Source organism: Desmodus rotundus, chromosome 10 (assembly GCF_022682495.2).
Source record: "Desmodus rotundus isolate HL8 chromosome 10, HLdesRot8A.1, whole genome shotgun sequence".
In the NCBI taxonomy this organism is placed as follows: domain Eukaryota; kingdom Metazoa; phylum Chordata; class Mammalia; order Chiroptera; family Phyllostomidae; genus Desmodus; species Desmodus rotundus.
Window position 1 is genome coordinate 93,807,312 of NC_071396.1, and position 16,294 is coordinate 93,823,605.

The window sequence follows — 16,294 nt, forward strand, 5'->3', positions numbered from 1 at the left end:
CTCTTTGTCTGTTACCCCACTCAGACTGTATTCTGAAAACCGGAAGTGTCACTCTCCGTAACCACGGAGGTTCCTTGCTTCCCAGGTTGCTCTCTTCACAGGCAGAAGAAGGTTCTGCCACAATCATTCCAATCTTAGCTGACCTGGCAAAACCATGTGGGGACCAGAGGAGAGAGTAGCTGACCACGTGCTGTCTCTGTCGGGCTTTGGACATTCTGGGCTGGGGAAGAAACCTCAGTGTTCTGAAATACCAAGACTCCCGAGAAGAGCCCCACAGACCCCACCCTACCGGCCAACCTCCAGGAGTGACAAGCTCATCTCTGACCACCCTCACCTGTATTGCCTTTCACTCTGCTGGTTTTCACTTCAAGGTCACTTCCTCCAGGAGGCCTCCCCAACCCCACAGATCAGGTCAGGTGTCCCCGCTGTGTGTTCCAGTGGCACCGTGACCTTCCCCTACCATTTAAGGCTCGTCACACTTTATCATGATTCCTGTCGCATCAATCCCTCTAGCCACACTCTACATTCGGTGAAGGAAAGACGACCACGTCCGCATTGTTCACCATCCTCAGAGAGCATTCATTGTGTGCGTAAGGACCCCAAAACGTCTGTCCAGCAGCCATTGTACATGCACTTCCCTGCCCCCATTTAAAAACAGAAACCAACCGATGGCTTTTCTTGATAAGTGGAAATGGCTTAATTTCCGAGAAGTGAAAGACCAAAGTGTTCAAGGTTTGACCAATGGAAATGAGAAGTTAGCACTGACACATTTTCCCTTGAAGTTTGAATTTTTTTTTAAAGTACCTATACTCAGAAGTGGTACAACCCAGAGCTCACTGTGATGTGAGTAGCTAAAATGTATTTATAAACTTCGGACTTCTCCCAGGAAGCTGAGAAGGCATTTTTCTGCTGCGGAGAGGACACTGCTAGGGTGTGCAGGGAACTTGGATGATAGCGCTGGGTCGAGCGCAGGCCGCCCTATTGCCTAACAGTATTCAAAACACAGTCCTCCAGCTATGAAAATTTGTTCTTTGTAACTAGTTACAAGGGGAAGTTTCGGAAGCCTTGCAAAACTAACAAAACTCTCTTTGAAATGACATGGGTTACCCAGGGCACTTGGAGATGTGAGGAAATGCCCCTCCCATCCTTTTCGTGGAAATCATGTGTGCAGAGACCTTGCTTGTCTAAATGTATCATTCCTCTGAAGAGGTGGGCAGGGCGGCAATGTCAGCCCCGAACGTCTGGCCATCCAGCAGGTGGGTGTAATACATATGCTACTTCTGCTCTGAAAACTACTTGGGGCCAGATGGAGCCCTCAGACCCGGGACATGAAGCTTGAATTTGCACGAAAGTGCTTGATATGGTGTTCCTCAAATGTTAGTTTCCAGCCTTCCTTCCTAATAAGGGGCCCAGCTGTAAGAGCTTCTCATGAAAAGACAATAGGCTCTTAAGATGCTGCCACCCACTCCAAATGTCAATTGGCCACCAAGGAAGCTGGGACAGACTGATGTGGAACCACAGGCAAAGCTGCTGAGATGGAGGTTTTGGGAGCATCAACCTTAACGCTCTCTGCAGACAATGACCTTGGTCCAGTCAGGATGAGGAAAGGTTTCCAAAAAGTCCGTGCAGAGCTGTCTGTGGAGACCTGAATGGACATCTTTGGATGCCAGACAGGGTAGAGCTTGTCCCCATGGGAAGCTAGGTTCCAGCCTCAGAGACCGGATATTAAAAAAAGAAAGAGATTCTGGGAGGGCCCTGCTTGGCTGCCAGGCCAACCTGAATATGCAAGTCTTTTAGGAATAAAATAGAAGGGAGTCAGAATAGCGGCTGGTCTTGTCTCAGTAACACTTGGTCTTTGTAACTTCCCAAATGTTTGCAGCTTTATTAACTTGCTCACGCCTGTCTCCTTCCATGCAGTTGGCCAAAGGTAGTCCCATCAATGAAAAAGAGCTTATACACGTCTGCTTTGAAGACAAAAAGAACTTGGATTTCCCAGGCCCTTGGGTTCCCTGTTTGTAAAATAGGGAGGTTGGGCTACACCATGGTCTCCGAGGAGAATGTGAGTATTCTCCACTTCTTACCCTCCCCTTATCTCCTTGTCCAGGAGGTGGAGTGTGGTCTAGGAGCCCGCCAGCGTGGCTTGCTAGACTCTACTGAAGAAAGAGGGGTTCACCTTCCCAGTCAGAGTTTCAATAGTAGTAACAGATATGAAAAGAGGAGGAAAGCAGACTGGATCCCTGAATTCATCAAAAATTAAAAAAAGAACTGCCCTGGGGTGTCAGTGGGCACAGAAACACGAGTCTCCACGTGGTTCTCCAATAAATAACCTCCGAGGTCAAAAGAAGAGCCTGGGTACGTGAGGGTGGAAGCCAAGCCAAGGAGTTTAATGTGCAAATCAGAAAGGCAACATCGTAACACGTATGCAAACCCAACCTTTTTCCGTTGTAGCTTTTGTCTTTCCCTGAATTCTTCTATCTTCCTGGCCTCTTCCCTTAGGGTCTGTGCAAGCTGAATGTGACATTGTGCTACACTTTCTACTTCTGCAAAAAGAGTGAAAACAGAAACAATAAATAAGACCCTCATATGAAAACTCTGGTATTTACTATCTTCTTCACAGTTAGTTTTCTCATTTGAATTTTTAATATATTTTAAATAAGAAAACAAAACTACTTGTTAGAAAAAAAAGACAACAAGTAAAGTAACACCAAATATTAGGACCCCTGGCTTGTGTGGCTTGGTGGATTGAGCGCTGGCCTGCTAACCCAGGGGTTGCTGGTTGGATTCCCAGTCAGGGCACGTGCCTGGGCTGTGGGTCAGGTCCCCAGTTGGGGCACATAAGAGGCAACCACACGTTGATGTTTCCCTCCCTCTCTTTCTCCCTCCTTATATATATATATAAATTTATATATATATATATACATATATATACACACGTGAGTGTGTGTGTGTGTGTGTATGTATTTTTTCTTTTTTAGGAGACCCAGCCTATGCTGAAGTCCCCTTGGGCCATAGCACAGTCGGCCTTGCGGTGCATAGAAGAAAATGAAAAGATACTGTCCGTATCTTGAGGAATGTATTCCTTGATGAGTTAAAGAGGGAAGAGAACACATTCTATGGAAAAGTCAAGATGAACTTTTATTTAGCTAACCTTTACAAAGGTCTAGAACCACTCAATTACCCACAGAAACACTTCAAGCACATGTACATACTATGTGTTGGTAAAATCCTTAATTTGGAAGCATCAAGTATTCTGAAGAACAGAAAGCTTTAAAGGGAGGTTCTGAGTAACAGGCCTGAGGAATATTAGAACTGGACAGGACCCCTTGAAGACCAAAGTACCAGGGCCTCACCCTGGACCTCGAGTGTGAGAACCACAGCTGTGAGGAAGCCAAACACAAGTCCTGATAGGCAGGTGTGCAGGGCTCCCCAGCTCCCTTCATCTCTGCAGAGCTATTTCTCACCTTAGGAGTCGCTTTCATTTTTTTTTTTTACCCAACAAAAGATTGCTGTTCAAATGAAAACCCACCTTTGATGACAGACACAGAGCTTGCCAAAGACAGCAAATGCATTTTTGAAGAATCACAAATCACTTACTCTGCTTGAAGACTTCAAGGGCCTGCTTCAGGGTGCTGAAAGACAAGTACATACATAATTTCAAGTTCTGGAAATTGTACAATCTTATTACAATGCCATTGTGTGCTTCTCTTGGCCTGTAACTTAGAGCCCATAGACTCATCTTTGCCCCTGAGCTTGAGAAGACAGCAAAAGATCCAGACTTGTTCAGTCCAGTCTCCTCTTTCTTACACTCTCAATCCCAGGCATAAGCATCACAAGTTCTTCTCTGTCCACCTGGGTAGAGCAAGATGCCAACATTTTTTATGCTTAATTTTCCACAAAAATAACATAGGAGTTATGGACCCTTTTTCATAAGAATATGAGTCTTTCTTTAAAGTACAGTAATTAGAAATATGGCTACCAGCCAAAAAGGAAGGGTTCTACCTCGGGCGCCCGATCACCTCCTTTTCCACCCATTCATCAACCATCACATCCTTATCAAGCCTAAGCTGTGGATCAGGCATTGTGTTAGGTGTTGGTGATTCAGTGGTACAAGACCAGCCTCAGAGTTCAATGGAGGAGACAGACATGAAACACACTGTGTTAGTGTTTTACTGCTGAATAACAAACAACAACAAATTTAGCAGCTTAAAACCATACACGTTTATCTCACAGTTTCCGTGGAGATGGCCATGACTCAAACCTCTTTCAGTCTCCCCATTCCTCTCTCTTACAGCCCAGCGCTCTTCCTCTCTACACGCCCCTTTGGCCATGGTTTCAGTTCTCCCCCATCCTGCCTTACGAAAACCTCCTTCTGAGGTGACTTGGCCCTGGGAATTTTATGCCTCATGCTGCCTCCATGGAAGCAGAGCTCCCTGGGCTACTCTAGCTGCAGAAGCAGAAATGGGACTTTGTGAATTCACAGTCCCCTAGCCACACAGCATGGGACCATGGGTCATTTTCTACATGTGCATATGTCTGCGGCAAGTTCTACTATTTTGCAAAGTAAAAACCCTTGTATTTTCCAGCTGGCCCCTTTTAGCTACCTCACTTTTCCTGCTCTCTTCATTTATCCCAAAACAAAGGGCTCTCATTTCTCCCTCCTCTTCTTGCACAGACATTTCCAATGACTATAAACACACCCAGCAGAAGAACATTACTGCACATTCTCCATATACTTTACCCATCTTACGATACAATTTTTCAAGGAACACAGTGAACTAGGAAAGTCACATCGAAACAAATGCACCAATCGTCCGGAAGGACGAATGAGCATTGCTGATGAGCAGACTTAGTGCTGGAATTAGTGAGAAACACCGATGGATCTGGCAGCAGACACAACTGCAAGTCTTGCCTTATCAAGAGTCATGGAATCTACCCTCACACCCTTTCTGCTTCCCCTCCCAAGAGAAACAGCCTGTCTGCACTCCCCCTAGGAGGACAGGCACTCCCTTTCCCAAATTGAAAGTTTAAGGTATTCCCATTTTTTGCATTTTAATCCTCATGTTACGAAAGGTTATTTTACAGGGCAAGTGCTGAGCAAACCTCCAGCAGCCAGGTAGCGGCATCGTGCCCTCTCTGACCCCACCTCCACATACAGACCCACAAAGCGGTGAAGCAGGTGGCCCTACAATGATGGATACCTAAAGTTCTGCCCATACAACTTGACAGATGTGCTAAGACTGGGAGTCAAAGCAGCTCTACCTAATACACAGAAGCAAACACAGGGAGGCTGTCAAACTGAGGAGACAAAAAAAATATGGCCCAAATGAAAAATAGAACAAAACTCCAGAAAAGTAACTAAGTGAAACAGAGATAGCCAACCTATCAGATGCAAAGTTCTAAACACTAGTGACAAGGATGCTCAGAGAACTCACTGAGTATGGCAAAAACATAAGGGAAGAAATGAAGGCTACACTAAGTGAAATAAAGAAAAACCCACAGGGAACCAACAGTGAAGGGAAGGAAGCCGAGGTTCAAATCAATGATCTGGAACATAAAGAAGAAATCCACAATCAATCAGAACAGAATGAAGAAACAAGAATTAAGAAAAAAAGAAGAAGAAGAAGAAGAAGAAGAAGAGAGAATAAGAAGACTCTGGGATATCTCCAAAAGTCACAACATCTGAGTCACAGGGATACCAGAAGAAGAAGAGGAAGACCAAAATATTGAAAACTTACTTGAAAAAATAATGAAAGAAAACTGCCCTAATTTGGTGAAGGAAATAGACATACAAGTCCAGAAAGCCCAGACAGTCCCAAACAAGCTGGACTGGAAGAGAACCACACCAAGACACACCATAATTAAAATGCCAAAGGTTAAAGATAGAGAGAGAATTTTAAAAGCATCAAGAGAAAAGGAGAGAGTTGCGTACAAAGGAGTTCCCTTTAGACTATCAGCTGATTTCTCAAAAGAAACTTTACAGGCAAGAAGGGGCTGGAAAGAAGTATTCAAAGTCAAGAAAGGCAAGGACCTACATCCAAGATTACTCTGCCCAGCAAAGCTATCATTTATAATGGAAGAGCAGATGAAGTGTTTCCCAAACAAAGTAAAATTAAAGGAGTTCATCATCACCCAGCTCTTATTATATGAAATGTTAAAGGGACTTATTTAAGAAAAAGAAGATCAAAACTATGAACAATAAAATGACAACAAACTCACAACTATCAACAACTGAATCTAAAAAACAAAAACAAACTAAGCAAAAAACCAGAACAGGAACAGAATCCTAGATATGGAGATCACATGCAGGGTTATCAGCAGGGAGGGGGAGGGGGGAGAATGGGGGAAAAGGTATGGGGATTAAGAAGTAAAAATTGGTAGGTACAAAATACACAGGAAGATGTTAAGAATGTTATAGGAAATGGAGAAGCCAAAGAACTTACATGCACAACCCACGGACATGAACCAAGGGAGAGGGCTGCTGGAGGGAAGGGGGGCACTGAGTGGAGGGGGACAAAGGGGCAATATTAGAACAACTGTAACAGCATAATCAATAAAATATACTTAAAAAAAGAAATTTACCCTTATAGGTAGTCTGTTCAGGGTCTAAAATTCTCCCATTCTAAGTGACTGACTGAGGGGCCACTGTAAGAGCAGCCCCAATGTCCCTTTACTTTGTCTTTAGCTTTACTGTCTCACGTCATCACTTGCTATTTCCTGTGTTCGGGACGTGATGACCATCAGGGGAAGGAACCCTAACTCTGGGGGTGGTGGCCTGGCGATGTCATCTCCTCATCTCCCTGGTGTTCCTCATTACTGTGCAAAGAGGAAACAGCCTACCAGCCTCTGCTCAATAAGCACTTTGGCCTTAAACCCTAATGATGCCCACGAGAGGCCAGAGGCCCTCAGGGTGGCCGATGAGGCCACAAGTTCTACCTAGCTCATGGATAAGCAAAGTCACGTACTCTCACATAGGGCACCTTCCTAAAGATCATCCTAGAGGTGACAAAAACATAAATCACCTAAATGGCCTTTCACTTCAACCTTGGCAACACAGTCCCCAGGTCTCGCATCCTGTTGCGTGTTCCTCTCTGAGGTGTGCACACTTAGAAGGAAAACTGACCGGCTTCTATCACAGAACGGAAGGGAACGGTGCCAGAGTCTCTCTATGAATTTACTCAGTTACAAGTCAAATGTGTAAGAATATAAGAAATACCATCTTGGATCAGACTCTTCCTGCTAAAGATCTTTTCCAAGAAGTACTATGTGAGAGAATATGGCTATTATCCATCAAATCACTTCAAAAGTGTTGGATAGTTTCCTAAACTGCTTATTTATTTTATAAATAAAGATTTGGGGGGGCAGGGTTGAGGGTTCAGCTGACCCACTGGTCTCCCTTGAAATAACCTAAACCCTGCTGGAACCACAGTGCTCCCTGTCTAAGTCTGGGCAGTTTTGACCTGTAGACATGCAAATGTTTTACACGTTCAAAAATAAAATAAATCAAGCAGGAAAAAGGAAAGAACCCCTAAAAATTAAAACAAACAAATTTAACTAATACAAAATTGGTTATGTAATCACACGGAGAAAAAAATATTTTAAGTGACTTTATAACACAGTATTCTTAGTGAAGTACAGCCAGTGAGCAAAAGGGACTGCAAAGAAATATACTTTACTAGCAAGTTTTATTGTTCATAGCAATATTATTATTTTGAAAATTTTTGATATGTATTGTTAAATAAAGCAAATAACTATGCTAATATTGTCAGAACCAAGATTTTTGATTTAAGCAGAAATAAATACAAAATTAAGGAAGTTAAGTAAGACCCTGTAAAGTGAAATTAGACTTGGAAATACCAGTATGAACCACATGCTTTTAAAATCTGTCCCCTGAAAGGACCTATAAACAGGGACACCTCTACGACAATGAACTTGAAGTTTCATCTCTAAACACAAGTGATTAATCACTAAAAGGAACTAAGTAACTTTGAGAAATAGCTGATTCCAGGTTTAAATTTAAATCACGAAATTATATTAAGAAAACATGGCAAATGTGGATAATTATGAAATCTAGGTGATGAGTTCCGTATGTTTTTGTCTTTTTACTTTTCAGTGTTTTTAAATTTTTCATTTACATCAAAAACAAAATATAATCAATAGGTCAAAAACACAAATTCTCCCTGTACTAATGTCCTATGCCTGAGGGTAGCACATTTTTAGGCTTCCGTAAACTGTTAACATTTTAGCTGTCTCCCAACGTTTTCATCCTGTCACTAATCTCGTACTTTGAAGTCTGGGAGTGTGGTGTGTGTGTGTTTTAGAAGCAGGAGAAGAGAAGAGGAAGGACACTATCTTGCCTGCCCCTTCAGACCTCTGAGAACACACAGACCTCTCTGCAGCCCCCTGCAGCGCGGCCACAGCGGCGTGCGGGTGGGTGTGTAATGGGACTGGCTCTGCGGAGGCCTGCCTGCGACGTTCGGTCTGAGCTAGTTCTCCCAGCACCTCTGCCCCCACCAACATGCTTGTTTAGGAGAAGGAATCTAGAAATTTCCAGCTGCATAATTTGGGAGGTTCACTGCCAAATGAAATGTGGGACCCCTCATTTATAAGTTATTAAGAATTTCAAAATGGTGACGGCAAAGAGCATTAAGCCAATTATGAAGCCTTTCTAAGCGTAGGCTCCTGTGTGACTGACTGCCCACGAAGCCAGGAATGATGGAAGAATCAACAACTCTACAGAAATCCCAGCCTGGTGGTGAGAACTATGAAACAGTGCAAAGACAGTCCAAAGACTATGTACGTGTGTATACAGGTGTCTACAGGTGTATGCAGGTGTGTATATAAGCCTATTAAATTTCTAGTACAAAATTATATATAGTATAAACCCACCTATGAAAAAGTATACATAGGAAAGGGACTTCAAGGAAAACAGAAAATATTAATAATGGATTGTTAGCTTCATAGTTCATTTTAACCTTCTTTCTATTTTTCCATATTTTCACCACTGGAAATAAGAAAAAAAAACAATTACAAATTGTTTTCATCTAAGACACTGCACCCTGCTGGCCAGCTCTGTGTGCGGAAGTGACGGGCTCCTGGCAGCACGAGACAACCTGGAACCCGGGAAGAAACGTGGCACCTACTTGATCTCAGACTGTCCGCAGGGCTTCTTCCTAGAGAGGCTGAGCAGATCTTTGCCGTATTTCTCTTCAATTGATGCCCTAAGGGGAACAGAAGAGAGGCTCATAAGTCCTTCTCAGGGCTGCCTCTTCGTCAAGACGTGTGGCACTCCCCTTGAAGGCAAAACTGCACTTTTGAGAGGAGCTGGATATAATTCCATTCTCTAAAACACAAAACTCCCTCTGCATAACACAGAAGAATTGTAAAGACCAGGAGCCTTTGTCTCTAAGGTGGTGTTCTCCAGCCAGGAGTCCCTGGCATAAACCGTCCAGCAAAACCAGGCATGGACCCCTGACCAGCGCAGGCTGGTACGTTACAGATTAAAATTTCAAAACTATGGCCCAAATATATATATCGCCCTGAAATAGGTAAGCCTTTACCTAGGTCACCCTTTTACCATCTATCCCAAATTTCCCTGTTATCTGTTCATCAATTTGTTCTTTATTAAACATCCACTACGCGCCAGGCTACACAGAGGTGACTGAAACATGAGACCCATCTCGGGGAGCTCAGTCTGAGAGGGAGAGACATAAACCGATACTTCAGTTTACTCCCCTGCAATGGGGGCCATGACAAAAACATACAAAATAGTGGAGGAAGCAGAGTAGGGAATAATACTCCTCTAAGCACTTAACCGCCTACTCTTTCTCACGAAGCCCTCCTTGAAAACTGTGGTTCATTTTTATCCCTCCCCTATGCAAATTCCTAGACCAGGAAAAATCCATGTGCCATTTCCCCTTCAATGACCTACAGCAAATATTGTCCAATCTGGCCTTTTCCATCAACCCAGAGCTCCACACCCCAAAGTCAATGTCGGTGAGAATGATGAAATCCTGTTGCTATAAAACCTGACATTTAGACCTCTTGCCCATTGTCACTGTACATGCCAATCATAGCACCTCCATCAGGTTACCAATTCCTTGAGAAGAACCACATTGTTAGATCCAGAAGGGATCTTACGGAACATCTAATTCAACCCTTATTTTATAGAGGAAATGGACACCGAGAAAGGTCTGGGCCCTTGATGAATAGCACCGCTGGCTACCGGGAGGCCGGGATTAGAAGACCCAGTGCCTGGGCTCTCATCCTGGTACTCCACTTTCCTGGTAGGTCTCAACTTCCAGCCTATTCTGTGGGGTACCTGTTATGAGTTGAATTGTACCCCCCTGCCCCTGCAAAAAGAGTCAAAGTCCTGACCTCCCAGGCTCTCAGAATAGGACTTTATTTAAAAACTAAGTTGCTGCCGACGTAATTAGGAGCGTTTGCACTGGAGTATGATAGACCCTTAACCCAGTGCGAGGGGTGTCCATGCAAGAAGATGGCACGAAGACGGGGGAGAAGAATGCCGTATGAGGACAGAAGAGATTGGAGGTAGCAGCTGCAAACCACGGGACAGCAAGGACTGCCAGCAACACTAGAGACCGAGGGAAAGACATGGAACGCATTCTCTCCTGGAGCCTTCGTGAGAGGAGGATCCTGCAGACATCTTGATTTGGGACTTCTGGACCCCAGAACTGTGAGAGAGTTAACTTCCTGTGTGTGGTAATTTGTTATGGCAGCCCTAGAAACTCACAGAGTGCATTACGGCTTGACTATAACTTGGCCACAGGGTACTGTCGTCTAAGGGACTCCGTCATTCGCACCCCAGCAGTCTATCATTCTTAAGCCCATCCTGAGAGATAGTGAGGATCTCAGAATGAGAGCTGTAACCAGGGCAGGTGGACCTGTCCCTAGAAAGGGACCATGGGGCGTACAGGAGCTCGTGGGAAGAGTAGAGTACCAAGGCATTGGGGCTGGGGGCCCCCAGTCACAGGTGTAGCTGCTAACCCTCGCAGTGGTGCAGAAGTCCACGCACAAAGGGGTTCCGCAAACACGTTCCCTCCTCCCTACTCAGGACTGTGTTGCAATACACAATGAAGAGTGCTCACCTGGCCCCAAGGTCCTGGAGAAACCCCCTTTCAGAAAATATGCCCGGACACCTTAGGAGAACATTAAGTAAAGTGGCAAAACCATCAGACATGGGCTTAATAGAAGTTCTGGCTCCACGACTTCACTGCTTTTGCAACCCTGCGCAAGTCATTTAAACCCCCATTAAACCTCAGATTTCTCAGCTGCAAAATGCAGCTGATGATGTATATTGTTATATTAATCTTACCCTACCTTCTAGAATTAATACAACAATATTAGTAATGAGTACCATTTACCCACCAATTAACGTGTATCGGGTACTGTACTAGGCATATGGAGGTGGTTCCCAGGGGCCAACTTTCCTAAGTTTGAAACCAGATCTATTCCTTATTACGTGTCTGGCCTTAGGCAAGTTACATAACCTCTCTGAACCTCAGTTTTTTTCATTGTAAAATAAGGATGATAAAACTTGCCATACAAGGTTATTATGAAAATTAAATGACCTAACATATGCAAAGTACTAGATAGCTTGCTGGTATCCTCCAGGTGGGAGATAATGGAATAAGGACATAGAGGCAGACGTCTGAAGCATGCTCACTAGTAAACCGGCCTGGCTGCAAAAGAGAGAGTGGTGTAGTGAGTGAGAGTGTGTGAAACCAAAAGAAAAGGTAGATAGAGAAGTTCTCTGTGTGAGGAACAAGCCCAGGCACCCAGAAAGTCACCTGCCCTTCTGCCCGGAGTTGATGAGTCACAAAACATTGACTTAAGCTTGCCAGTGGACAGACTCCTCTCTGTCCACCCCTCCTGAGATGCACAGTGGGACAGCTCCCCCGGACCTTTGAATCAGTTCAAGGAGAGAGGCCTCACCATCCCAGGGGGCACCAGTGTGAACTCGATGTTGCCTAATGTTCTCTTGAGTAGAAAATAAAGAGACTTGATCGAAGACACTTCGATGTCTGTATCTCCAAGTTACGACGCTCTGGCTCACTGCCTGACAAACAGGAGCAGCTCATTGGTTTGGCGCCCGGATCTTAGGCTGAAAGTCCCCCTAAAGCACTCCCTCATCCGGAATCACAACAGAGTGTTCCAGATGGCTAAGATTTCCACAAAACTAACCCACCCATTAAGAGTAGATTAAAAAAAAAAAATCTTATCCATTAAAAGAAGAAAATCCTCTAAAGCATGCCAGTCCCCCGCCTCTCCATCCCCCACCAGCAAGCCCCACTGCCATCTGGAAGGCCCTGACCTGTCCCCACATCTTTGTCACCACTCCCTGACCCCCAGGGACCCCTGAATCACACTCTGCCCCCCCCCCCCCCCGCTCACATGGGTCATGCTTGTGCTCATTTCCAAGCTTGCTCTTCCCCCATGGATATCTGGGTCCCCTCCGCCCATCAAATGCTCAAGGATCTGCTCCTCCATGAAGCTCTCACCCTGCCCCCTTTTATGGCCAGTCCTCCACAGTCCCTGTCCTGTGAGGCCTCTCAGTGTCACTCATAGCACACAACTGAATGTTTCATTACATTTTGTTTGCTGTTTCTTCATAAATCTCATCTCTCCAACTGGTTTCTTTGAACTTTAGGACAGATATCATTTACATCTCGGGGAACCTTCGGTGACCTACAGCAGAGGGTCTTGTGAACCATCACAAACAAGCAGTGAATTGTTTCTTGTTTGTACGGAAGCACTTGCTCTTCCCTCTGTCTTCAGAGAGGAAGAACCTTGTACCTTTCTTTTAAAAAGTCTTCGAACTCTTTGCAGTTCTTGCGGCCGTTGTTCAGGTGTTGGATGATGTTGTCGTAGCCAATGGTGCTGAGGATGTCGGGACTCTGGTGAAAAAGAAACAGCACTGTGTCAGACCAGCAACAGTGCAGAGGGAAGCCCCAAGGCCTGAGGAGACGGGGAAGCCAGCAGTTGGAAGGAAGTTCCTGAAACACATTGCCTCCAGGACATACACGACCAAAATAAACAAAATAGAAGAAGTAAGAATGTACATAGCTGTGGAAGAGTTTCTAAAATTATGAAACTGAAGGGCCACAAAACAGGAAGGAAGTGACACGGGACTGAGAGGCATGTGGATAAGGGAGCTGGCAGGGCTTGGGGCCCACCACCCATGTCCTGAGTCAGTCCAGGACTGGGAGCAAGACAGCTTGACCCTAACATCCCTTCTCATAGCCAGGAAGCCCTGTCTGAGGGTCAAGGGTATTGCTGCAAAGGGCAAGCAGCCCTGAGCAGGAGCCAGGCCCTAGGACTGACAGAGAAGGTCCAGCTTCCCACTGGGAAGCAGGAAGGGAGCCTATCAGCCCGCATGCTCCACATGGTCACAGGCCCCAACGTGGGGGACAGGAGTTTCTTTGTTTTTTTAACTTAAAATGAGCAGTTTATTCCTATTTATTCTACTAGTGCTCTGAGGTTGAAGGAAGCTGCCCAAGCCTTCCAAAGCATTAGTCCTAGATGCAGTACACTTTAAAACTCAAAGTCCCCTCAGCTCCCCAAACCAACAAGTCAGGGACTATAAAGAATAGCCACGTAAGTGTCCCCTACTAAGTACGGCTGGCTCCCCGGTGTCTACCCACAAATGCTTACAATAGGTAGCCTGATTCAGACTTCAGTCCCTCAGGGAGGTTGGTTAGGCTGTCTCTGCCTATGTCCAGGGACCTCTGAGCTCCCCCACCCCCCAGCCCAGCCAAGGCAGACCATCCCTTGCCAGCACCCCATTAGCTGAGAGAGGTGCGACTCTGCCTTGGGGTGTGGTGGGGGACACTGGGAGATACCGCTCTACACAGCCCTGGACAGGCAGAAGCAGAATTCCTCTCTTCCATTTGCTGCCACTTGTCATGGCCTGGCTGAGCAGATGGGTCCCAAAGAGAGCCACCAGGACCAAGGTCTGAGGCTGATTTCAACGTGGCATTCGGAAACTAAACTGGCCATAACTCACACTGCGTTTTAACAAATGTGTTATTGTAACAAATTCTACACATGGACATATAGATAAATCTAAGTTAGAAATACATTTAATTCCATGGGTTCTGGCTGTTGTTTGAGCACAGAGTTAGGGTTTGGAAGCCTAAAATATGACCTCCACCAAAGCTTCATTTCTCCATCCACCCCCTCCACACACCCACTCTTCTGTCTCGCCCAGGTAGGCTTCTTACTGCCCCCTGAAATGCAGCGCTCAGTGGCAGCTCTCAGCGATGGTTACATTATCCTCTCCTGAATCCAAATCCAGTCCCTCCGCTTCTACATTTTCTGGAAACCATCTGAGGAGCCCCAGGGCTCTCTCCTCTGGGCTCTCAGAGCTCCAGCTTCTGAATTTGCTGTTTGGGGACCCCCATGTGAGTGGCCTGCCACCCCAGCTCTACTGCAAGGGCCTGTGGCTTCTTCAACCTCTTGGACCACTCCTGCACATGCACACCAACCCCCCCAAATCCAGCTGAACTACAGTAAAATTCTGTAGGATGAGAATGCCTACTGTGTTCCCACGCACGTGAAGAGAACTGAGAAAACAAAGACTCCTGAGTGAATGAATAGGCACCGAGAGTCAGTATCGATGTTGGTTTATAGACGGAAGAGCTTTACTCTTCCCAGAGAAAGACACTTGGGTCATCTGTTTTGTGCTACTCATTTGGAAAGGGTGGTTTCCTTTTTTCTAATTAAGGGTGTGTAGACGCTTTAAGCTAAACAGGGAAGGTAGAGCTAGACCAGGCTTTCCTGCAAACAAACAGCCTCCAGCCTTAAGAAAATCCAGAATTGCGGCTTCAGAGGACTGACTGGGTTACAGAGGCAACCAAGAAAGGAAATCCCCAAGAGAAAAAAAAAGGCCAAGTTCAAACTGTGGAAGATTTGGCTTGGAAATCCCTCCCCGCACTACTCAGAGGGCGTGGGCCGAGGAGGAAAGAGTACTGCGGGAGCACAGTACTCTTTCACAGGACAGCACCCCAGGTCTGCCGTGTGAGGAGTGCGCCAAACCCATGGCCCCAGAGTCCTTGCCTAGGTCATCAGGGCCCTCTACGCTTTCTTTCTTTCTTTCTTTCTTTCTTTACTTATTTTATTTTTTTAATTCTCACTGGAGGACATTTTTTCAATTGGTTTTACAGAGGGAGAGAGAAGGAGTGGGAGGGAAGGAGGGAGGGAGGGAAAGAGGGGGGAGACAGACAGACAAACAGACATCGATTGGCTGCCTTCTCATATGTGCCCTGCCACCCAGACTGGGGATCAAACCTGCAACCTGGGCATGTGCCCTGACTGGGAATTGAACCCGTGACCTTTCAGCCACACCAGCCAGGGCTGAACATTGTATTTTATGTCTCTTCCCAGCATTCCCCACACTGGTCTCTTCCCTGTCTTCTAAACAGGCAGTGTATGTTTCTACCCCAGGACCTTTGCACATGTTGTTCCCACAGTGGGCATGGAGTGTCCTCTTCACTTAAATCCAACCTGTGCTTCAGAGCCAGTTCAAATCCCATTTCCTCTCTGAAGTCTTCCTCACTAATTCACCCTATAGTCTCCTCTTCTTCTGAATGCCTCGAGTGTTTATGCCCAGTCATCTCGTTTGGCTCTTATTATATATTATGTTATTATTAACATCTTTTTAAAAATTAGTTAACTTCTTAAAGAATATCTGAATTGTACCTAAACTTTATCACCCACAGTAGCTCCCACCTCAATGGTGCTTGAGAAATATCTGTTCATTGTATATCAACCACAGACAAGGAACCAAAGAGGTTATAAACCCAGCATAAGATAGAGTTCTTGCAGTCAGGGAGCCTATCATTCATTTAGGGATTCCATAAAAGACATGTACGTAAAATGAACGTGTATGTACAAGGAAAACTAGAGACTAAAAGAGTATATAAGACCATAGAGAGAAAATATACAATGAATGAGGTGGAAAAGAGAATGAACTGGGCTCATCAGAAAAAAGAAGTAAGATGACTAGGATTCACTCCAGAAAATAATGACCTAAGCTTTCACTTTATAGAGTGAGGAAAAGAAGGACAAATTAAATCTATAGTACATAGACAGAAGAAAATAAAAATAGAGGAAAAGAACGAAATAGAAATGGACACACAATAGAGAATATAAATGAAACCAAAAATTAGTCCTTAGAAAAGTTTAACACAATTGATAAATCCATATGTAGGTTGATCAAAAAACAAGAGAGAAAACCCCCCAGAAATTACCGATGTCTTCAGTCTGACAAAGGGCA

The 16,294-nt window shown here is 45.1% G+C and overlaps 1 protein-coding gene across 1 annotated transcript in view; it reads right to left on the reverse strand.

Annotated features, from left to right (window-relative positions):
* Positions 1-16,294, reverse strand: part of PSTPIP2 (proline-serine-threonine phosphatase interacting protein 2) — a 60,127-nt gene that overhangs the window by 19,221 nt on the left and 24,612 nt on the right. The window contains exons 2-5 of the mRNA XM_024580539.4: positions 12,814-12,914; positions 9,141-9,218; positions 3,595-3,629; positions 2,434-2,540 (exon numbers count right to left, since the gene is read on the reverse strand). Of these exons, the coding sequence (XP_024436307.1) occupies positions 2,434-2,540; positions 3,595-3,629; positions 9,141-9,218; positions 12,814-12,914 (321 nt within the window). The remainder of the gene's footprint in view (positions 1-2,433; positions 2,541-3,594; positions 3,630-9,140; positions 9,219-12,813; positions 12,915-16,294) is intronic.